General features: G+C 42.0%; 3 protein-coding genes across 3 annotated transcripts in view; 2 read left to right on the top strand and 1 right to left on the bottom strand.

The window, feature by feature from the left end:
* Positions 1–890: 890 nt before the first annotated feature.
* gfer (growth factor, augmenter of liver regeneration (ERV1 homolog, S. cerevisiae)) lies at positions 891–2,755 on the bottom strand. Its single transcript, XM_040191881.2, has 3 exons — positions 2,302–2,755; positions 1,694–1,899; positions 891–1,587 (listed from the first exon to the last, which is right to left on the bottom strand). The coding sequence occupies exons 1-3, from the start codon at positions 2,512–2,514 to the stop codon at positions 1,425–1,427; spliced, it is 582 nt and encodes a 193-aa protein (XP_040047815.2). The 5' UTR covers positions 2,515–2,755; the 3' UTR covers positions 891–1,424.
* On the top strand, positions 2,690–17,435 carry drg2 (developmentally regulated GTP binding protein 2). Its single transcript, XM_040191876.2, has 14 exons — positions 2,690–2,821; positions 3,025–3,123; positions 3,514–3,674; positions 3,837–3,926; positions 14,727–14,787; positions 14,962–15,052; positions 15,186–15,258; positions 15,491–15,581; positions 15,677–15,774; positions 16,023–16,099; positions 16,243–16,331; positions 16,430–16,488; positions 16,604–16,657; positions 17,071–17,435. Exons 2-14 carry the CDS (start codon positions 3,060–3,062, stop codon positions 17,155–17,157), a joined length of 1,095 nt encoding a protein of 364 aa, XP_040047810.1. The 5' UTR covers positions 2,690–2,821; positions 3,025–3,059; the 3' UTR covers positions 17,158–17,435.
* Positions 17,436–21,896: 4,461 nt separating this feature from the next.
* Positions 21,897–24,139, top strand: part of myo15aa (myosin XVAa) — a 32,975-nt gene continuing 30,732 nt past the window's right edge. The window contains exon 1 of the mRNA XM_078084089.1: positions 21,897–21,998. The gene's annotated coding sequence lies outside the window, so the exon portion shown is untranslated. The remainder of the gene's footprint in view (positions 21,999–24,139) is intronic.

The raw sequence follows: 24,139 nt of genomic DNA, 5'->3' as shown, positions 1-24,139 counted from the left end.
GGCCAAACCTTCTTCTATAAAGTTCACCAAGTGAAATGTATTCAATGAAACCTCTCAAATGAAGTATATGCTCTTCAAAGGGCTTCATAAGAAACGAACATGCCTTTATTATCTCATTCCAGTAACATAGAACAAAATAATTCATAATCCATCCATCCATCTATGTCGTCAAACATCCCCAGACTGCTGGGGAGTAAAAAGAAAGTAAAACCCTGCCTTGGCTCCTCCATTAGACGCACACATTGATTACACTACATTAATAAATAAATAAATAATAAATAAATATCTCATAAAGACAAGTCTCATGATGATGTACAAACACCACAATAAGCCACTGTCACAAGTTTACTCCTGTCGAGCTTCACAGTACAACAAAGCAGATATTGTGAGAATACGATATCGTGCGTGTCATACGTGTCTCTGACCACTAGAGGTCAGCGACGTCTACTTCAAAATGCAATATCTCAACTGTAACGATACAACTAATATTATAATATAATATCTAATAACTATTATCAGAGTTGTCGATTAATTGTGATTGTATTAGTATGTGGAACAAACACAAAAAACCACAACTATGGGATCAGAATAACAGTGAAAACAAACAGTAGCAGCTGAGCGTACGTGTCCTCTACTGGCTCCTCGAATAACAAAGTCATTCTCAGTGTTTATTAATAAACTTCACTAAAGGGTAAGAGCCGTCACAGGCGTTTTAATTATCCATAATATATTGTACCTCCTTTTATGAATTGTTTGTTCGATTAAAAAATATAAGTGACATCTGGCTGAATCTGAGGTGTCTGTTTGAAAGTGCTTATTTTGTCCAAAAGCAATTGACAATGTCATGAATTAGAGAAATAAAAGTAAATCACCCCTTTTGATGAGAAGTTTTAAAGACAAAGGGTTTTTAAACTTAATTTAATTGAATATTTATAAATAGCAAATTACATACTAATTCCAGCCCTTAATTATGAAAATAAATTAACATACCCATAGGTATACAGACCCCCCCCCACCCACACACAACTATGCAAATATTCAAACATAAAATCTGTATTATAACAGTATGTGTCTGGATGTAGTATTCACAAAATAAATTGCTGGATCTGACATTCCGAGTTGTGGGGATTCTTATGGGTCAAACAAGACTTAAGATGCAGGTAGCAAAAGTTTTATGTACTGATTATAACAAACTTTAACGGGCAGATCAGAGCAAACTGAGTAACGGGTTATAAATATCTTTAATTATTACCAGATGAGTTCGATTAACCGACCACTAAACAAGAATTCAAAGCCCACAACATAGTGTCTTTCTCTTCACATTAAGATTCCCCACAAAAGTCGTTCGGTCCACATCCCCACTTAAAGTTTTAAGTGGGGAGGCCGACATAAATCATTTCTCCTCTCAGGCCTCAGCTCGGCCCTCAGTCGCAGGAACCATCTTTCCATCCGTCTTTCCACCGCTCGTCGACGCGGGAGCAGTCGAACTCGGGCTTTCCCAGCCGGACGTTGACGCCGTTGTGGATGTGACAGAGCCACTGAGAGAGCGCGTGGCGACTCCTGGTGTCCGGCTGGTTGGTTTTCAACCTGCAGAGGGGGAAGCGGTGCATTATGCCGGTGTACGGGAACACCCAAAAAATGGGACCGCTTCGACTGAAAAACAACGAAAGCGTGCGTGCATTGAAGGTCTGACCTGCCCCTGAGGTCTTCTGCACATTCGTCACACGGGAAGAACTTGGAGAAAAGGTTGATGAACTGCCCCATCTCTTGCTGCTGGGTGGAAGATGGACTGTCGGGGTAATAGGCCGCCATGGTGTGCAGGAAGGACCACGTGTTGCGGCCCAACTCTCCCCTGTCTAGCGGACATTGTGGGTCTTGTGGCTCTGGCTCTTGGGGCTCCTGGGGGGGTCAAACTGGTGTTTTAAAAAGGGAGCAGACATGACAACTGCATTGCGTGGTCAACGCTGATTTATGGTTCAATGTGAATTGCTCATATCTCGTCCCACGGGCAAGCTCGTCGCCAGAGAAGGCTATTTGTCTCATGGAGATGAGGATCAAATAAACTTTCAATCAGATGTGCAGACATTTTTCTCCCTCTGACGTCACAGGATGAAACCCAACGTAACAACCACGGGGCACGACGTCATGACGTAGAAAGTTTGTGAATGCTCGAGGGATACCACTCCAGCACACTGACGAGTTAAAAATCATGTTAGCCTATAAACAATATTGTATTCAAGCCAAACTATGCAACTGTAAGAGTTATATTTCTACAGAGACCCTGTGTTGACCTCATGTTACCTGTGCAGCAGACGTCGTCTGGTTCTTCTGGACCTTCATCCACGATTTAAAGTCCGTACAAGCTCTGCACGGCTTCTTTTTCACCCCCCCGGTTTGCTCCGGCTCTTTACCGGAGCTGTCCCCCGGTGGTTTGGCGGCCACGGCGAACGGAAAACCGTCAAACCCGGCCGGGTTAGAGGTTGCATTTCCTCTCGGTCCTGTGGGCGCAGCCATGTTCGCCGTCTATATTACCTAATTTCGCGCGCACTGATTAATCGATACATCAGGAATACCCGGATGTAAAAATACGGCTTCATCTCACTGGGCACATTATCGCTTTAAAAACATTACTTTGCTCCGCCGAGGGTTCAACTTCGTCGTCGTGCTGCACAATCACCTTCCGATGTGGGCGATAATGATACAACACCGGCCTTAGCGCGCGTTTCCGTGTTTCACCCGGAACTTTCATGGGCACGGAACGACTTCCGGTGGCTGGTGTCAGCTTTCTGTGCATGCCGCTGATTGAAACCTCCGTCAAAGTGTAAATTTCATACTGCGACATTTAAAAAAAAATGTGTTAGCGCATGAGTTCAATGAAGATATTTACCTAAATGCTGTTGTGTCGATTGATAGTTTTTAATCCAGTGTGCCAGCTGTTAGGTTCCACTTGTTAGCCTGTATGCTAACAAAGCTAACAACTGTGGGCTGACACGTTTGTGCTTTGTGTTTTTCTCCCCGTGGCAGTGTAACGTTGTCTGTAGCAAACCCGAGCCGCCACAATGGGGATCACGGATAAAATCGCGGAAATAGAGCGAGAAATCGCCCGGACACAGAAAAACAAAGGTGAGAGAGGACAGTCGCTACGTGTTAGCTAAAGCTAAACCAAGGGGCGAACTTGTGGCCATCTCTCATGGCTCATTGTCTGTGTGTCAGCTGTCAGTGTTGTGTTACTCGATAATCTCACAGATATCCAAGGCGATGCGTGCTAATTGACACCGTGAGCTTGATTACGGCAACCACACAGCTAAAGGAGGAATCCCCCAAAACACATAACGTAAAATTAACAGCTGATACGTTCAAATGAATCGAAGCAAACTTAACTGTGGTGGCTGCGCTGGTTTTATAGTTTAATGGCGACCTTTCTTTCACCGCTTAAATGCATTTGTTCAGTGTCAGAATTCTGTTTTTAAAGCATTCTGTGTCTCAATGTTTTTCTTTTGTCAATATCTCCAGCCACTGAGTACCATCTGGGTCTGCTGAAGGCCAAATTAGCCAAATACAGAGCTCAGCTCCTGGAGCCCTCCAAGTCAGCGGGGGCCAAAGGCGAGGGCTTCGATGTCATGAAATCGGGAGATGCCCGTGTCGCTCTTATCGGTTTCCCCTCTGTGGGTAAGGTACGTCATGTTTCCTTCAAACCTGCAGCAATGTATCTCAAAGACAGAGAGAAATGGGTACAGCATCCCTCCACCGGTGAAAAGCCCCAGAAAGAGAAGTGAAACATGATCCAAAGATTCCACCCGTTCAGCTGTAATTGAATCCTCTGTGGTGTCCTGCAGTCCACCTTCCTTAGTTTGATGACGTCTACCGCCAGTGAAGCCGCTTCCTATGAGTTCACCACTCTCACCTGCATACCTGGCGTCATAGAGGTAAAACACAATCACAGCCGCTGCATGCGGTAAACATTGTTTGAACATAAAAAATGGGGCCATTTACCAGGGGTGCAAACTTGTCACCTTTTGTTTCAAAATAGGTCATTTGTGTGATTCATGTAGATCTGCAATAAAAATATTTTTTTTGGGGTGGGGGGGTCCGGTCCGGTCCTCCAAGTAATCTGCGAACGCAAGCTGTCATGAATATTATTGTTGGAATGCATTAACGATGCATTCCAAGTATTGTTCTTCGAATCTTTATTTGTTGGAATGCATTAACGATGCATTCCAAGTATTGTTCTTCGAATCTTTATTCTTCATCTTCTATTTCTTCCGCGGCACCTTTCAACTCCTTCACACTTTCAGCTATTAAAACCGTTCAAATATTAAAATGTTCAGCTCCTTTCTGGCTTGAGGGCTATGACTTTTCAGCTTTCTACCTCTTATGCTTGAATTTATATAAATCAATAATCATTAATATTTTAACATGGTTTTCAAATGGAGTTTGCTTTCAAATCCTCCTAAACTTCTTCAACTTTCAGATTTTTCAGCTTCGCAAATCTTTCAGCTACAGACACCATTTCAACTGTCAAATGTTGACACAAGTCTTAACTATTTTATGAAAAAAACTGCTTCTTGATATCTATTGTACTTTTTTCATAATCACTGATTATGTTTCACTAGTTCTTCGCTCCGTTTCTGACTTTTACATGAGTGTGTATTGCGTCTGCTTGAGTGGAGAGCTCGAGGCTAGAGTGTGGGGCAGCGCAGAAATCTGGTTAAAAAAGTATGGAACTTCTGTCCTTGCAGCCAAAGTATACACTCTAGAGGCTTCATTTCTTCAGATTAATGAGGGTATGGTTGTGCTGATTGGATTAATGTGTTCATGGAATCCCAGAGTTTTTTAGTTTTGGCGCAAGGAGTGTTTGAGTGACACAACCTCTGGCAAAAGCCCCATAGGCTCCAATACAAATCTGCCGACATATTTCTCACAAAAATCCACAAGGTACACGTTCTGTCAACGGCCATAGGAGCCGTATTTATTACCGGACAGACATAAAAACACATCCACGCGTTCGGTAGAGTCTTGGGTCTCATACAAACGCCGTATTTTTTAGATAGCTGTTATAGTTTTGCGCTGGTTCTCATTTGTGTGAGGTGTGGATTCTGTGTAACTTGCTGCCATGTCTCTGTCTTTTGCAGCAGATCGTTAATGAGCACAGGTGCGTCGTTGTCGTGGTTACGAGCACTCACACGGCTGCAAGATCTGTCTGTGACTCAGCTGCTCCAATGACGTGATTAGTGGAGTCACATGACGCAGCTATGCTTTCTGTCAACAGACCAATATGATAAAGACACTAGCCCCCCCTCCCCCCTCCCCCCTGACCTCTACTTACTGTTAATCACTCTCAGTCAGTCAGTCAGTCTAATTCTCCTCCCCTCTCCCTCTCTTCCTCACCACCATTCCCTTCCTCACCCTCTCACCCTCCCTCCCTCTATCTACACCCCCCCACCCCACCCAATGCAATAGGTGCGCCGTTGCCGTGGTTACTCGTAAACACGCTGCAGTATCTCTGTGTGTGACTCACAGCTGCTCCAATGACGTGATTAGTGGAGTCACATGACGCAGCTATGCTTTCTGTCAACAGACCAATATGATAAAGACACTCGCCCCCCCTCCCCCCTCCACCCTGACCTCTTCTCACTGTTAATCACTCAGTCAGTCAGTATGTCTGTCTATTTCTCCTCCTCTCTCTCTCCCTCTATCTCTTCCTCACCACCCCTCCCTTCCTCACCCTCTCACCCTCCCTCCCTCTATCTACACCCCCCCAACCCACCCAATCCAATAATTTCAAAATAAAAGCCACATGGAGGGAATTTTTACTGTAATGTTTGTGATGAGGCCTATTAATTAAAAACTTCTTAGTTTGAATAACAAACATTCTGTCTCCCACTACGAATATTACTCGTACTTCTAGTACTACAACTGATACTTCTGATACTTCTACGACTCTTCGCTGTCCTTGCGCCGAAATGGTGGAACGCGCTCTCTGAAGACATCAGGACCGCAGAGAGCCTTCACATCTTCCGCCGCAAACTAAAGACACACCTCTTCAGACTCTACCTCGACTAAAGACTAACAAATTGCAGCACTTAAATTGTACTTGTGACGTCACTCATCTATAGCAAATTGTAAATTCGCTTATTTGAGGAAATTGCACTTTCTTGTTTCTTGTTCTCCTGAGTTTGTACCCTATGGTTGAATGCACTTATTGTACGTCGCTTTGGATAAAAGCGTCAGCTAAATGACATGTAATGTAATGTAATGTACTACCATACTACTAGTATTTCTACTGCTATTAATACTACAACTACTACTAATGTTATTACAAATACGACTATGGCTAATAGTATTACAGCTGTTTCTACTGCTATTGATACTAAACCTACTATTACTGCTAGTACTACTAATACCACAATTATAACTAATACTACTACTAATATTACTACAAACAATTTTAAACAAATTTAAGCTCCTGCAACTTCTGTTTTTAGAAAATCTATTGAAATTCAGCTTCCCCACTTCCTGTATTTTCAGCAGTTCTTTAAAATAATTTCAGCTATTCTTATGCCTCTATCAACAGCAATTTTTCAATATTCATTTCTGTATTTTTTTGCAATATTTCAAATTTATTTCAGCTGTTTTCATTTCTGCTTTTTCAGCAAATCTATTGAAATTCCTTTCAGCTTCTCCCATTTCTGTATTTTCAGCAATTTCAAATTCATTTCAGCTTTTCTAATATCTATAATTTCAGCAAATGTATTCAAATTCCCTTCAACTTTCTGTATTTTCAGCTATTTTAAAAAGTTCATTTCAGCTTTCAGCTTTTTGCATTCCAACGCATTTTCAGCAGGAAATGCCTTTTCTAGTTCTTCATCTTCAACTTCTATTTCTTCCGCGCCACCTTTCAACTCCTTCACACTTTCAGCTATTAAAACCGTTCAAATATTAAAATGTTCAGCTCCTTTCTGGCTTGAGGGCTATGACTTTTCAGCTTTCTACCTCTTATGCTTGAATTTATATAAATCAATAATCGTTAATATTTTAACATGGTTTTCAAATGGAGTTTGCTTTCCAAATCCTCTTCAACTTCTTCAACTTTCAGATATTTCAGCTCCGCCAATCTTTCAGCTACAGACACCATTTCAACTCTCAAATGTTCACACAAGTCTCAACTATTTTATGAAAAAAACTGCTTCTTGATATCTATTGTACTTTTTTCATAATCACTGATTATGTTTCACTAGTTTTTCGCTCCGTTTCTGACTTTTACATGAGTGTGTATTGCGTCTGCTAGAGGGGGACCTCGCGGGCTAGAGTGTGAAGCAGCGCAGAAATCTGGTTAAAAAAGTATGGAACTTTTGTCCTTGCAGCCAAAGTATACACTCTAGAGGCTTCATTTCTTCAGATTAATGAGGGTATGGTTGTGCTGATTGGATTAATGTGTTCATGGAATCCCAGAGTTTTTTAGTTTTGGCGCAAGGAGTGTTTGAGTGACACAACCTCTGGCAAAAGCCCCATAGGCTCCAATACAAATCTGCCGACATATTTCTCACAAAAATCCACAAGGTACACGTTCTGTAAACGGCCATAGGAGCCGTATTTATTACCGGACAGACATAAAAACACATCCACGCGTTCGGTAGAGTCTTGGGTCTCATACAAACGCCGTATTTTTTAGATAGCTGTTATAGTTTTGCGCTGGTTCTCATTTGTTTGAGGTGTGGATTCTGTGTAACTCGCTGTCCTGTGTCTGCACTTTTGCAGCCGCACAGGTGCGTCGTTGTCGTGGTTACGAGCACTCACACGCTGCAGGATCTGTCTGTGGCTCACAGCTGCTCCTTGTGACCTGATTAGTGGAGTCACATGACGCAGCTATGCTTTCTGTCAACAGACCAATATGATAAAGACACTAGCCCCCCTCCCCCCTCCACCCTGACCTCTACTTACTGTTAATCACTCTCAGTCAGTCAGTCAGTCTAATTCTCCTCCCCTCTCCCTCTCTTCCTCACCACCATTCCCTTCCTCACCCTCTCACCCTCCCTCCCTCTATCTACACCCCCCCACCCCACCCAATCCAATAGGTGCGCCGTTGCCGTGGTTACTCGTAAACACGCTGCAGTATCTCTGTGTGTGACTCACAGCTGCTCCAATGACGTGATTAGTGGAGTCACATGACGCAGCTATGCTTTCTGTCAACAGACCAATATGATAAAGACACTAGCCCCCCCTCCCCCCTCCCCCCTGACCTCTACTTACTGTTAATCACTCTCAGTCAGTCAGTCAGTCTAATTCTCCTCCCCTCTCCCTCTCTTCCTCACCACCATTCCCTTCCTCACCCTCTCACCCTCCCTCCCTCTATCTACACCCCCCCACCCCACCCAATGCAATAGGTGCGCCGTTGCCGTGGTTACTCGTAAACACGCTGCAGTATCTCTGTGTGTGACTCACAGCTGCTCCAATGACGTGGTTAGTGGAGTCACATGACGCAGCTATGCTTTCTGTCAACAGACCAATATGATAAAGACACTCGCCCCCCCTCCCCCCTCCACCCTGACCTCTGCTCACTGTTAATCACTCTCAGTCAGTATGTCTGTCTATTTCTCCTCTCTCTCTCTCTCCCTCTATCTCTTCCTCACCACCCCTCCCTTCCTCACCCTCTCACCCTCCCTCCCTCTATCTACACCCCCCCACCCCACCCAATCCAATAATTTCAAAATAAAAGCCCCATGGAGGGAATTTTTACTGTAATGTTTGTGATGAGGCCTATCAATTAAAAACTTCTTAGTTTGAATAACAAACATTCTGTTTCCCAACCCCCCTCACCCAATTCCATCATTACAAACTAAAAGCTTCAATGATTATCTGTACCTTAACCATGAAGCGGTTTCGTTGAAATACGCATTGCTCTTTCAAATACTACTATAACCACTACGAATATTACTAGTACTTCTAGTAGAACTACAACTGATACTTCTACTACCATACTACTAGTATTTCTACTGCTATTAATACAACTACTACTAATGTTATTAAAAATACTACTATGGCTAATAGTATCAGTATTCCAGCTGTTTCTACTGCTATTGATACTAAACCGACTTCTACTGCTAGTACTAATACCCAAATTACAACTAACATTACTACAAACAATTTTAAACCTCTTTTTATTCATCTCAGCTTTTGTTATTTCTGTACTTTTTAAAATTCATTTAAGCTCCTGCAACTTCTGTTTTGCAATATTTCACATTTATTTCAGCTGTTTTCATTTCTGCTTTTTCAGCAAATCTATTGAAATTCCTTTCAGCTTCTCCCATTTCTGTATTTTCAGCTATTTCAAATTAATTTCAGCTTTTCTAATATCTTTTATTTCAGCAAATGTATTCAAATTCCCTTCAACTTTCTGTATTTTCAGCTATTTTCAAATATTCAGCAAATGTACTCAAATTCCCTTCAACTTTCTGTATTTTCAGCTATTTGTTGGAATGCATTAACGATGCATTCCAAGTATTGTTCTTCGAATCTTTATTGTTGGAATGCATTGAGATGCATTCCAAGTATTGTTCTTCGAATCTTTATTCTTCATCTTCTATTTCTTCCGCGGCACCTTTCAACTCCTTCACACTTTCAGCTATTAAAACCGTTCAAATATTAAAATGTTCAGCTCCTTTCTGGCTTGAGGGCTATGACTTTTCAGCTTTCTACCTCTTATGCTTGAATTTATATAAATCAATAATCATTAATATTTTAACATGGTTTTCAAATGGAGTTTGCTTTCAAATCCTCCTAAACTTCTTCAACTTTCAGATTTTTCAGCTTCGCAAATCTTTCAGCTACAGACACCATTTAAACTTTCAAATGTTGACACAGGTCTAAACTATTTTATGAAAAAAACTGCTTGTGGATATCTATTGTACTTTTTTCATAATCACTGATTATGTTTCACTAGTTTTTCGCTCCGTTTCTGACTTTTACATGAGTGTGTATTGCGTCTGCTACAGTGGAGAGCTCGAGGCTAGAGTGTGGGGCATCGCAGGAATCTGGTTAAAAAAATATGGAACTTCTGTCCTTGCAGCCAAAGTATACACTCTAGAGGCTTCATTTCTTCAGATTAATGAGGGTATGGTTGTGCTGATTGGATTAATGTGTTCATGGAATCCCAGAGTTTTTTAGTTTTGGCGCAAGGAGTGTTTGAGTGACACAACCTCTGCCAAAAGCCCCATAGGCTCCAATACAAATCTGCCGACATATTTCTCACAAAAATCCACAAGGTACACGTTCTGTCAACGGCCATAGGAGCCGTATTCATTACCGGACAGACATAAAAACACATCCACGCGTTCGGTAGAGTCTTGGGTCTCATACAAACGCCGTATTTTTTAGATAGCTGTTATAGTTTTGCGCTGGTTCTCATTTGTTTGAGGTGTGGATTCTGTGTAACTCGCTGTCCTGTGTCTGCACTTTTGCAGCCGCACAGGTGCGTCGTTGTCGTGGTTACGAGCACTCACACGCTGCAGGATCTGTCTGTGGCTCACAGCTGCTCCTTGTGACCTGATTAGTGGAGTCACATGACGCAGCTATGCTTTCTGTCAACAGACCAATATGATAAAGACACTCGCCCCCCCTCCCCCCTCCACACTGACCTCTACTTACTGTTAATCACTGTCAGTCAGTCAGTCAGTCTAATTCTCCTCCCCTCTCCCTCTCTTCCTCACCACCATTCCCTTCCTCACCCTCTCACCCTCCCTCCCTCTATCTACACCCCCCCACCCCACCCAATCCAATAGGTGCGCCGTTGCCGTGGTTACTCGTAAACACGCTGCAGTATCTCTGTGTGTGACTCACAGCTGCTCCAATGACGTGATTAGTGGAGTCACATGACGCAGCTATGCTTTCTGTCAACAGACCAATATGATAAAGACACTAGCCCCCCCTCCCCCCTCCCCCCTGACCTCTACTTACTGTTAATCACTCTCAGTCAGTCAGTCAGTCTAATTCTCCTCCCCTCTCCCTCTCTTCCTCACCACCATTCCCTTCCTCACCCTCTCACCCTCCCTCCCTCTATCTACACCCCCCCACCCCACCCAATGCAATAGGTGCGCCGTTGCCGTGGTTACTCGTAAACACGCTGCAGTATCTCTGTGTGTGACTCACAGCTGCTCCAATGACGTGATTAGTGGAGTCACATGACGCAGCTATGCTTTCTGTCAACAGACCAATATGATAAAGACACTCGCCCCCCCTCCCCCCTCCACCCTGACCTCTTCTCACTGTTAATCACTCAGTCAGTCAGTATGTCTGTCTATTTCTCCTCCTCTCTCTCTCCCTCTATCTCTTCCTCACCACCCCTCCCTTCCTCACCCTCTCACCCTCCCTCCCTCTATCTACACCCCCCCAACCCACCCAATCCAATAATTTCAAAATAAAAGCCACATGGAGGGAATTTTTACTGTAATGTTTGTGATGAGGCCTATTAATTAAAAACTTCTTAGTTTGAATAACAAACATTCTGTCTCCCACTACGAATATTACTCGTACTTCTAGTACTACAACTGATACTTCTACTACCATACTACTAGTATTTCTACTGCTATTAATACTACAACTACTACTAATGTTATTACAAATACGACTATGGCTAATAGTATTACAGCTGTTTCTACTGCTATTGATACTAAACCTACTATTACTGCTAGTACTACTAATACCACAATTATAACTAATACTACTACTAATATTACTACAAACAATTTTAAACAAATTTAAGCTCCTGCAACTTCTGTTTTTAGAAAATCTATTGAAATTCAGCTTCCCCACTTCCTGTATTTTCAGCAGTTCTTTAAAATAATTTCAGCTATTCTTATGCCTCTATCAACAGCAATTTTTCAATATTCATTTCTGTATTTTTTTGCAATATTTCAAATTTATTTCAGCTGTTTTCATTTCTGCTTTTTCAGCAAATCTATTGAAATTCCTTTCAGCTTCTCCCATTTCTGTATTTTCAGCAATTTCAAATTCATTTCAGCTTTTCTAATATCTATAATTTCAGCAAATGTATTCAAATTCCCTTCAACTTTCTGTATTTTCAGCTATTTTAAAAAGTTCATTTCAGCGTTCAGCTTTTTGCATTCCAACGCATTTTCAGCAGGAAATGCATTTTCTAGTTCTTCAGCTTCTTCTTCTATTTCTTCCGCGGCACCTTTCAACTCCTTCACACTTTCAGCTATTTAAACCGTTCAAATATTAAAATGTTCAGCTCCTTTCTGGCTTGAGGGCTATGACTTTTCAGCTTTCTACCTCTTATGCTTGAATTTATATAAATCAATAATCATTAATATTTTAACATGGTTTTCAAATGGAGTTTGCTTTCAAATCCTCCTAAACTTCTTCAACTTTCAGATTTTTCAGCTTCGCGAATCTTTCAGCTACAGACACCATTTCAACTCTCAAATGTTCACACAAGTCTCAACTATTTTATGAAAAAAACTGCTTCTTGATATCTATTGTACTTTTTTCATAATCACTGATTATGTTTCACTAGTTTTTCGCTCCGTTTCTGACTTTTACATGAGTGTGTATTGCGTCTGCTAGAGTGGAGAGCTCGCGGGCTAGAGGCTGAAGCAGCGCAGAAATCTGGTTAAAAAAGTATGGAACTTCTGTCCTTGCAGCCAAAGTATACACTCTAGAGGCTTCATTTCTTCAGATTAATGAGGGTATGGTTGTGCTGATTGGATTAATGTGTTCATGGAATCCCAGAGTTTTTTAGTTTTGGCGCAAGGAGTGTTTGAGTGACACAACCTCTGCCAAAAGCCCCATAGGCTCCAATACAAATCTGCCGACATATTTCTCACAAAAATCCACAAGGTACACGTTTTGTAAACGGCCATAGGAGCCGTATTTATTACCGGACAGACAAAAAAAGCACATCCACGCGTTCGGTAGAGTCTTGGGTCTCATACAAACGCCGTATTTTTTAGATAGCTGTTATAGTTTTGCGCTGGTTCTCATTTGTTTGAGGTGTGGATTCTGTGTAACTTGCTGTTCTGTGTCTGCCCTCTTGCAGCCGCACAGGTGCGGCGTTGTCGTGGTTACGAGCACTCACATGCTGCAGGATCTGTCTGTGGCTCACAGCTGCTCCAATGACGTGATTAGTGGAGTCACATGACGCAGCTATGCTTTCTGTCAACAGACCAATATGATAAAGACACTCGCCCCCCCTCCCCCCTCCACCCTGACCTCTGCTCACTGTTAATCACTCTCAGTCAGTATGTCTGTCTATTTCTCCTCTCTCTCTCTCCCTCTATCTCTTCCTCACCACCCCTCCCTTCCTCACCCTCTCACCCTCCCTCCCTCTATCTACACCCCCCCACCCCACCCAATCCAATAATTTCAAAATAAAAGCCCCATGGAGGGAATTTTTACTGTAATGTTAGTGATGAGGCCTATTAATTAAAAACTTCTTAGTTTGAATAACAAACATTCTGTCTCCCAACCCCCCCTCACCCAATTCCATCATTACAAACTAAAAGCCTCAATGATTATCTGTACCTTAACCATGAAGCGGTTTCGTTGAAATACGCATTGCTCTTTCAAATACTACTATAACCACTACGAATATTACTAGTACCTCAGTAGAACTACAACTGATACTTCTACTACCATACTACTAGTAATTCTACTGCTATTAATACAACTACTACTAATGTTATTAAAAATACTACTATGGCTAATAGTATCAGTATTCCAGCTGTTTCTACTGCTATTGATACTAAACCGACTTCTACTGCTAGTACTGATACCCAAATTACAACTAACATTACTACAAACAATTTTAAACCTCTTTTTATTCATCTCAGCTTTTGTTATTTCTGTACTTTTTAAAATTCATTTAAGCTCCTGCAACTTCTGTTTTGCAATATTTCACATTTATTTCAGCTGTTTTCATTTCTGCTTTTTCAGCAAATCTATTCAAATTCCTTTCAGCTTCTCCCATTTCTGTATTTTCAGCTATTTCAAATTAATTTCAGCTTTTCTAATATCTTTTATTTCAGCAAATGTATTCAAATTCCCTTCAACTTTCTGTATTTTCAGCTATTTTTAAATATTCAGCAAATGTATTCAAATTCCCTTCAACTTTCTGTATTTTCAGCTATTTTTAAATATTCAGTGCAGCTTTCAGCTTTTTGCATTCCAACGCATTTTCAGCAGGAAATGCTTTTTCTAGTTTTCAATCTTGTTTGTTTGGCCAACTCTTGTCATCATGTCATCTTTGGGTCTATAGCTGCCTAGATGCCGTAATAGACAGGAGTGACGTTGGTACGCTGCAAGAACGTCAGTCTTTCTAATGTAGGCTAACGTGCTAATGTCAGACAGACGCCGCGCAAATCACATCAACCATTTTTGCTGGTTACAATAACGGTGTTATCGGATAGTACAGTACAAAATTCTAATAAACAGAAGTAAAAAAAAATTTAAAAAAAGAACTGGCTTCATTTGTCATTTCCCTTTCCCTTGTTCGGAAAAGGATCACAGACAAGTTAAAGGGGTTGTGAAAGTTGATAACGATTCGAGCTAAATAGCCGCAGATTATTTGTGTTTTACTGGAATAACATTGAAGCATATGCAAAACATTTTTTATATATATAAATTCCCCGAGGGGGTTCGGATCTTTGTCACCTTTTTCATTCCTGATGAGTTTGCACCCCTGATTTACACTGTTATGCGTCGCTCTTCAGTACAAAGGGGCCAACATCCAACTGCTGGATCTGCCTGGAATCATCGAGGGTGCTGCCCAAGGTACACATGGATGTTTTTTTGTGTTTACTTGACCTCAAAGTGTGCAGATACTGTAGTAGTTGTGTTGTATGGTGTTTGGTCAGAATTATGAATGGATAATAATGTTTCAGTTTATTCTTTAGGTGAGTGAAAAGGCTCCATAGTGATTGTAATACTCTGACTCTCTGTTCACAGGCAAGGGTAGAGGTCGGCAGGTTATTGCCGTTGCCAGGACAGCAGACGTCGTCATCATGATGTTGGATGCCACGAAAGGAGAAGTGCAGAGGTGTGTGCGTGTGTGTGCGTGTGTGTGTGCGTGTGTGTGTGTGTGTGTGTGATGGGTGAGCCGATAGGTCGGAGAGAACTTCAGAAGATGATGAGTCATCAACTAATTCATCCCCTTTTTTTCATCTTTCCAGAGAACTTCTAGAAAAGGAGTTGGAGTCGGTGGGAATCAGACTCAACAGGTCGAAACCAAATATATATTTCAAGGTAGATATTCCATCATCATCCTCCTGAGCGGACCGTCGCTTCATTCAAAGAGACTCGCTCTCAAAAATGTGCATGTAGAAAAAGAAGACGACGGTTGCAATGCAGAGGAATTGATGACCATCCGCTTTGTGACCTAAAAGTTACCTTGCAAAAAAATTGTCAGCATCTGTAATCAATACTTAATATCGGATACTAAACTGTGTAAATATCTGTGATTCGTTGCTCTCTTTAGCCCAAGAAAGGTGGCGGCCTCTCCTACAACTCCACGGTTCCTCTCACCCAGTGCTCAGAGAAGCTCGTTCAGCTCATCCTTCACGAATACAGTATCCTTCACGTCTCGAGCATCAGGAGAGGCAGCTCACAGAGAAGAAGGAAGCCTCTGTAGAATTTGCTTGTTTCTTTAACGCCTTGTCCTCAGAAATCTTCAATGCAGAAGTCCTCTTCAGGGAGGACAGCACACCGGACGAGTTCATTGATGTCATCGTGGGGAACAGAGTGTACATGCCTTGCCTATATGTAAGTCAGTACCCACCATCTAGGTTGGGTCAAAGCCTCATACCTCTAAATCGTTTAATGTTGTAAACCCAAATTCCAGTCCTGAGATGTTTTTCTGAACGTTTATAACTCTGTAGGAAGCATTTTGTTGTGCAAAAACAGGACAAATGTAATTGGAGTCACGAGCTTTGGAAAAATCTGCTTTGTTTTTAACCCGTGTACATTGTTTTGGGGTCTCTTTTTTTGGCTCATATCTGTTGTATTCACAGGTGTACAATAAGGTCGATCAGATCTCCATCGAGGAGGTGAACCGCCTGGCTCACAGAGAGAACAGTGTTGTCATCAGGTCAGATATATCAAAATGAGTGTGTGGGCATATTTGTATACTTTGCTCAACGCTGTGATCTTACTCTTTTTGTATGTAAACATCTATGTATTTGTCTGGGAGTTTAAAAGCTTTCTCTGTTTCCGTCCTTGTGTGTATTTCAGCTGTGGGATGAAGTTGAACCTGGATTACCTTCTAGAGACGTTGTGGGAATATCTCTCTCTGATTTGCATTTACACTAAGAAAAGAGGAGGTACAAGCACATTTCCTCTTATTCACTGGTCGGACTGTCACAATCACACGAACGCCGAAAATGTGACGTTTGTGTTCCTTTGTTTCTTTTTCCATTAGAGCGCCCAGACTTTAATGATGCCATCATTATGAGAAGAGCCTCATCTGTAGAACACGTGGTACGTAATTCACGCATGTAGTCGAGGTGAAATGCTCCGTTTGTGCACAAATGATAAGAGTGAGGGAAGGCAGATTGATGTCTTTGAAAATGTGTTGCCTTGTTTTCTCCCTCAGTGTCATCGAATCCACAGAACCTTAGCCAGCCAGTTCAAATACGCCCTGGTTTGGGTAAGTTCAAGTTTTCAGAAGCAGTGACCTTCAGAAACGTTACTCTCTTATCTCGTAAACTGAACAATCTCTCATGTTGACCCAGTAAAGCAAAAGAAATAAGAGGTTTCATAGTGACTGCTATACTTACTAATGGAGGACTAGTCCTGAGCTCACAATGTGATTTTGATTTGAAAATAATTGAACGTATCAAGTTGTATTAAGCAGTGGGTCGTGCACCAGCGACGGTTCTCGCTCAGTTGCCTCTCTGAATCAGAATGCCCCTTAAAGGGTACAGCTGTGTTTACTGTATCGTGACACATGAGGAGACGAGTGAGGCGGAGGATCCGTTGTTCACTGCGAAGCGATTCATTGTACCAGAAACCCAAAGAAAAGAAAAGGTGCCTGATGTGATTCGTCTGTTGGTCTTCCAGGGAACTAGCACCAAGTACAGCCCGCAGAGGGTCGGCCTGACGCACATCATGGAGCACGAGGACGTCATCCAGATTGTTAAGAAGTAAAAAAGCAGCAGCAGCAGCCGACGGGACGGAGGAGGAACTGAGCAGGAAGAGTCACACTTTAGTTGGGGGGAGTTAACATGGAAGAAAAGACCCACTGTACAGTGAATATACTGCTAGAATAAACAGCTGCCATTCTTTTTTTGTATATTAAAATAAGCAAAATGTATTGAAGAGACTGAGCAGATTTCAGGTGGCTTTGAACAGGAAACGGTTTATTTTACTTTTTGATTATAACAACAAAGAAAAAATGGGAAATAATAAAATCCATAAAATGATGATTCCTTGTGTTTGATTAATGATGTTGATGTGTTTTACTCTAATTAGATAGTGGTATATTTAACCACATCTCACCTGAATTAGCTAACGTTACATTCATTAATTTTCACAGGTAAATATTACACCTCTTAATATCTTCACATTTTTTCCTGTCAGGGCGAAATGAGGAGAGATTTACGTTAGCGAGTTTACCATTGATTTGTTTGTGTCAGACTCTGTTGGAGAATGTGAGTCCGATGTCTAGTCTTCTGTTAAGAGGGGAAAATATTCCAGTCTCCGACTGATGTTACTCGATGTTCAGCTAACGCGAGCTAATTGCTAACGTTGATAACGGCCAAGGCGGTGGTCGGCAGTTTGTTGCTAGGCAACCAGCTAGCTAGCTTACAGTTAGCCTCACAGTTTTTGCAAACATCTGAAGCTCCATGTTTAAAAGCTTTAAACTCAGAGCTTAGATAAACTTGACAACTTTTGAAAGATAAATGGGAACACAACCTTTAAACACCAGCTGCTGCACAGAGCTAACTTAGCTAACGTTAAGTCATGGAAGATGAAGGTCAGTCATCTGAGCAATACGTTAATAATATATAACGTTATATATACATATATATAGTTTTTTAGTTTTGTGGGGAGGAGACTTAAACAATGTTGCAAAGCAACTGAATTTTAATAGGAATGAAATATAAATCTAACGTAACCATAAATGATAAAATTCCCTTCTGAGCTCCAGGGGAAGGTCGATCACCTTTGACCTGCCTCCCTCCTCGCTGCCCAGCTGTCTGTTCCCCTCGTCTCCAACGCTCAGAGGCCGGCTGACCTGAAACGATGGACTCCCAGCCAAAGATCCCCATTCACCGGGACAAGCACAATGGCCCCATTAAATATTCAGGAGCATCTCTTCTGGCCGAGAGAGGGGGGACTGAGCGACAGAGAAGAGGGGCTCTGGGTTGACGCTGACGGCCTTCCAAAGATGCCTCCGAGATGTCTCTTCAGAGGACACGTTCTGCTGCGGAATAACCTGAGAGAGAACGTGACGCAGGCCTGATACGGGTGGAGGAGAAGAAAGAAAGGTACGGTCCAATGGGTGTGCGTCAGGTGGAGCAGGTGTGACACTTGATGCTGTGCAGCTCCATATGGCGTGGCTCAGGGTGTGTGTGTGTGTGTGTGTGTGTGTGTGTGTGTGTGTGTGTGTGTGTGTGTGTGTGTGTGTGTGTGTGTGTGTGTGTGTGTGTGGTGCCGCTGATGGTACGTAGTCTGGTACCGTCAGTATGTTTGAAACTGTAAGCGGAATTACTGAGTTTTGACTTAATGATAAAGATGTAGTTTGCAAACTAGCCACTCCTTTCAATCAGAGGACTTGTAACCTGTGAGTTTTACCCAGTTTAATCAAAAGTGACCCAACCAAAATGTTCTCCTAAATTCCATAAAACCGGAGTGATCAATTGATCTATTGTGATTGATTGTGACAGATAATAAAGTAATTTCTCAAGCAAAAATTCCATTAAATTGCTGTTTTCAGTGACAGACTTTTCTCAAGTCAACTGAATATTATTTGATGAGTAAATATTCCTTTAATCCAAGTCAATACGAAAGAGTTTGCAACATCATATGTTTTCTAGTTTAATTAATATTATGTAAGCTTTCCTCAGTGTAGTGTACTGACTGAATTATAAAGACTTCAATTGAAGTCATATGACTTTAAGATCTTTGGTTCTTTCCTGCTTTCATAGAAATAATATATAATATATTTAAGCAAAACGTATTTTTAAATACAAGTGCCAATTTTCAGTAGTGATCCCCAAACCGGCAAACAAATCTCTCATAATTTATTGTATACTGTTTTTAGACAGACTGGAAAACTACCTGGAAAATTTAATTCAATGTATTTGGATCCACATGTGGTGTAGCTAAGGCAGCAACTATTCTTCCCGGTGACATTTGCTTTGCAGGACCATGAGATTTACTGTTTATCCCAGTATTACATGTGTTCATAATATAGAACCTCAAATTTAAATGAATACCCATAATTCTACATTTTTTGGCTCATCAAATAGAAAAAGAAGTCACTAGCATTCAATGCGGTGTGAAGGCCTTGATTACTTTGTCTCTTCTGCCCTCTTCTGTCTCAGTCTGCTCATTACATGAAGCTGAGAGGCCAAACACTTTATCAGGGTTTGTGTTTTATTCCAGACCCAAAGATCAGAGAGACATATGTGCTTTTCCTTTAACCAACGGTAGATTCACTGATGGTTGGACATTGATTTTATGAGATACCATCAAACTAAAATTGGCCGATGTGTCAGCCCTGTGAGGCGGGGGACTTAAAATCTAATAAAAAATAAAGATATTTATAAAAAAGGTACCAGCAACGCCGCCTAGTTGCGGAGTCTAGGTTTCCATAAAAACAGATTCTTGTTCACCAGAGGAAGAACAGCATGGATCACAAGACTTAAAAGCGTGGTTTAAAAGGAGGATTTTATTAGTAACTAAAAACCCATAAATAACTACAATTGTATTAAAAGTCCAGCTGGAACAAAGTACTAAAAAAGATTAAGAATTCGACCAGCCACTGCTGCTGATCAGTCTTGCCCTTTCTTCTTGTTTCCGGTTCCGTTCCTTTCCTGGGTGAGGTGTCCAGTCCGTCTCGTTCCTCTCCTCGTTGCACCCTGCCTGCTCGTCCGCTGTCTTGCCGTCCTCTCGCTTGCTATCCCATGGCTTCTCCTGCTCGTGGCTTCTCCTGCTCGTGGCTTCTCCTGCTCGTGGCTTCTCCTGCTCGTGGCTTCTCCTGCTCGTGGCTTCTCCTGCTCGTGGCTTCTCCTGCTCGTGGCTTCTCCTGCTCGTGGCTTCTCCTGCTCGTGGCTTCTCCTGCTCGTGGCTTCTCCTGCTCGTGGCTTCTCCTGCTCGTGGCTTGTGCTTTCATGCCGTGCTTAGTGTCCTTTACAGCAGCTGTGTTAATTGGAGAGGGGAGGTCCTTTCATTGTGTAATGTGGTTGGCCAGGGCTCTCTGTAATTGATTAGTCCCTCCAGGTGCATGTAGTTTACCGAAAGGTGGGTTAATATGTAAAAATGTAATAAAACAAACCATGCAAAAATGTAATAAAACAAACCATGCTAAAATGTAAAACCAAACCATGCTAAAATACCAAAAATTTACAGAAACCACAATGTCCCCCTGGTGACAGATGCATTTGAAGTTAAATTGATTTTTAAATTTCCCACTACTAACTTCACTTCACAAACTATGAAACTCAGGAGGTGAGCAAACATCTACATCTACAAAACTGTCCCACTTCCTGACACTTTGAAAGCCTTTTTTCTATCATCCCAATGACATTTGTGTGTTGACATAACAACACAGGTGCTGTCTTTGCGTTTTAGTTGGTCAAATAGCCTTTTTGCTAGGGTTGATATTCACTGCCCCATTAATGGTCTCTTTTTAAAACGTAGAGTACATTCAGACAAAGGACTCACCTGTATGGAGCTTTTAGGATATTCGATCAGCAGACAATTGGATGAAAAGGCTTTTCTCTGCGTGGTTAAACCGAGCATATATGTAGTTGCATAAGCTGTAGGCTAACGGGCTGTTGTGTGCATCGGTTGCCTTCATGTTAAGAAACGGAATACGCCATTAGAGACACACAATCATCGTAGTCTTCTGTGCCAACAGGAACTAAATAATGTCTTCTGCTCAATGAAGACAGTATTTAACTGTCCTCACTGAAGACGTTCACCAAAGAAACAACAATACAATTACAACATCTCAGTTTCTTCACCACTTTAAATCTTGTGTTTAGTTTGATATGTTTTTATGTTTTAGCTTAAAAAAACATTGAAAAACGACAAATCAACAATTTATTTTTAAAGTTGACTCAAACCGAACATTCAATGAGGGAACAGCTGAATACATTTAGCAAAGCGCCGCGCTCATACTGCAAGTGATCTTTTTTTAGTGTATGTGTGTGTCTTTGTGAATAGATCTGATAAGGCTCTTTGACACACAGACACACACACACACACACACACACACACAAGCACACATGTTTGACGACCTATTGTCACTCAGGGGCTTTACATTTACAACAAATGACTCTTTAGGGTCTGACGTCGAGACGCCAGTGTGGGAGGATGATAGCGCAGTGTGTCTGTGTGTGTGTGTGTGTGTTTGTATATCGTTAATTGAGGCAATTAACGCGGGAGGGGCAAAACACACACACCACATGTACACGTACAGCATGTTTACTAAGAAACCGAACCTCTTCACCGCTGATGCGTGCTTTGATGTCCATAGTGGACTGGACCGACTCCTTTCTCCGCTCTATTGAACCTTTGCACGGAGGATGCACAGGTAACCACGGAAGCCTCACTGAGTCAACAGATGTTTGTTGGTTGTTTCCCAGCGAAGGCCCATCACGGGTCAAGATTTGTGAAAGTGTGTGTCTGTGTATGTGTGCGTGTGCAGAGGGCTATAAAAGAGGTGCAGATAGAAGCCAGTCTAGGTTCTATTTTTGCTCCACACAGCGGATTTAACAGCTTTAAATATCAACATCTGTCACACAAAAACAGAAGAGGTAAGCTGTATTAAATACAGGCCCGTTTTTATAAAGATAATGTATATTGCCACAAGAGGGTGTGGCAGTTCATATATTGCATTTTTAGAATTTGTCTCTGTCTTCTATGGGGAACCACCGGTGATGTTGGGAGGTACTTTATGTTGTCAAATGTCCCACTTGGTGTTACAAATGATGTTATCACTCATTTTCAGAAAGTGTCAAAGTAAACAACTAAGGAGGATCAGTTTACTTCAACCGCCTTGATTAAAAAGTTACATTCTCTTCCAACTTTTGCCATTATTGTTTTTATTCCATAAACCGATTGAATCCCTCTTTAAATGAATCTGCATCAGTTTAAGTGAAAACTTTGACGTGGTTACTGTGATATTCCTACATCGCAGCATCAGATAAATGCATGAAATGTGTCTCCTTTTACAAGTGGTTTGAGATAAAACATTTGGATCGTCTAATGAAACGTGACAAAGTGTTGTAAAATTCTTTTCTTCATTTCGTTTTGATGCTGTCACCGAGCATCTGGTGTTTACATTCACTCGTAACGGATACGTCAAGGTCAAATTGAGCATCTCATTTTCAGGTCTAATAATAGCCGCCCCTCCAGCCAAGCGTTGCCGTTGGATCCTCTGCGGCAGGTCTTCAGTGTGTGAGCAGTCGCTGGCCTCTCGCCATTGTTACTGGGTAATCTGGCATCGAAGGTTAAGACTTGAATGGGACTTAAAGGGTTTACAGGAAACCTGAGTGCAGCATCTTCGCCCTCCTGCCCCTCCTTCTCCTTCTGCCACCCTGTCGGCCCTTCTCCCCCTGACCCTCGTAGCGTTTGGTTTTGTTATCTTTGTTGCAGTCAAAGCGTTGTGGGTCGGTCGGTCCAAGGCTTTGCTCCAAACTGAGATAACGCTTTAGGAGCAAATACCAACAAAACCCGACGACATCATAATGTTTACAGGTTCCAGTAAGATGGTGCACGTTGTACCAGGGAAACATCAGTGTTGTCTTTCTATTTCAGAGTTAACAGGCTTGGACGGTTTCTTTCTGAGACGAACCAACCTGAGTGTGTGTGTGTGTGTGCATGCGCACAGTCATTAAATGAGCCTGCTGGCTCTGCTCAGCTGATCTCCTTTATTAGGCTCGTGTCGCTGAGTGCGTCTGATGAAAGCACATTGTCAGTGATTGGCATGTCGATGAAGACACTCTCCCCTTCTCCTCTCACTCTCTCTGCCGGCGCTCTGACATCCCTCCTCTGCTTCTCACTCTAACAACAGTTCATTCTTCCGTTTACAAATTTACACTCTCTTTTCATTCAGACTTTTTTTTCTTCTGCTCAGCATCTTTTCAGCATTGATGTAATCTGCAGTTCATTCATCAGCAGGTCGTTGATGCACCTCTCTCTTTGCCTCGGTCTCCTTACCTCCTTACCTTTCCCCCACCTCCTCCATCTCTGTCGTCTGCGCTCTCTTCATTACCAGTTCACTCAGTCATCAGACCACATCACTTCGACAGCAGATACACATCACACGTATCAGATAGATCTCTCGGTGTGTCCCTTTACCGGTTTGGTGACCAACAACCTCCACGGCGCTCGTACCCGATGAGACAGGAAAGAGCTTTTGAACTCTTGTCCCTTTCCCACTCGTGGTCTTTATCCTCTTTATCTTTGTTGGCGGTCAGATGATACCAACAGCTGCTGTTGTTGTTATTGCTGTGCAGCCTGCAGACCGTGTAGAGTTGTGTCGTGGTCACTGCTCCTCAGGGATACGTGAGACTGATTTCTTCTCAGATCGTATCTTAGGTCAAGACTATTAGTCGTACCAACTCAAGGCCAAGGAAATAAAAGAGGGTGTTGGACCTGTAAATAATTAGAATAAATAATATTCCCATGTAGATAAATGTCATTAAATGTTTAGTGTTTGCTGTTATCAGAAGATGTTTCTCAGTTTGTCCTTCTATCTTTTTTTCTTTTGTCTATTTGCTGTCTTTCCTCGGCCTGCTCTGTGGTGTCTGGCCTTTAGCCCCTGACACTAGCCCCCATGTATAATGTATTCCTTGGGGTTCACCCTTTGTGTTATATTTAGAGTGACCCGCGATGAATGTTTTATCCGTGCTGCATAGCCAGAACACAGGGCAACCATTAAATATTCATATCT

The sequence above is a fragment of the Gasterosteus aculeatus genome, chromosome 11 (assembly GCF_964276395.1).
Source record: "Gasterosteus aculeatus chromosome 11, fGasAcu3.hap1.1, whole genome shotgun sequence".
Taxonomy (NCBI): domain Eukaryota; kingdom Metazoa; phylum Chordata; class Actinopteri; order Perciformes; family Gasterosteidae; genus Gasterosteus; species Gasterosteus aculeatus.
The sequence above is the reverse complement of the archived record's forward strand: the minus strand, read 5'-3'. Positions and strand labels throughout refer to the sequence as shown.

Bases quoted from the DNA above. Each gene is read 5' to 3' on its own strand.
- gfer (XM_040191881.2), bottom strand. From the start codon at position 2,514: ATGGCTGCGCCCACAGGACCGAGAGGAAATGCAACCTCTAACCCGGCC. The intron at 1,900-2,301 runs GTAACATGAGGT...TGACCCCCCCAG, and splicing joins AGACGACGTCTGCTGCACAG to GAGCCCCAAGAGCCAGAGCC. The intron at 1,588-1,693 runs GTCAGACCTTCA...CCCCCTCTGCAG, and splicing joins GCAGAAGACCTCAGGGGCAG to GTTGAAAACCAACCAGCCGG.
- drg2 (XM_040191876.2), top strand. From the start codon at position 3,060: ATGGGGATCACGGATAAAATCGCGGAAATAGAGCGAGAAATCGCCCGG. The intron at 3,675-3,836 runs GTACGTCATGTT...GGTGTCCTGCAG, and splicing joins GTTTCCCCTCTGTGGGTAAG to TCCACCTTCCTTAGTTTGAT. The intron at 15,259-15,490 runs GTAGATATTCCA...TGCTCTCTTTAG, and splicing joins AACCAAATATATATTTCAAG to CCCAAGAAAGGTGGCGGCCT.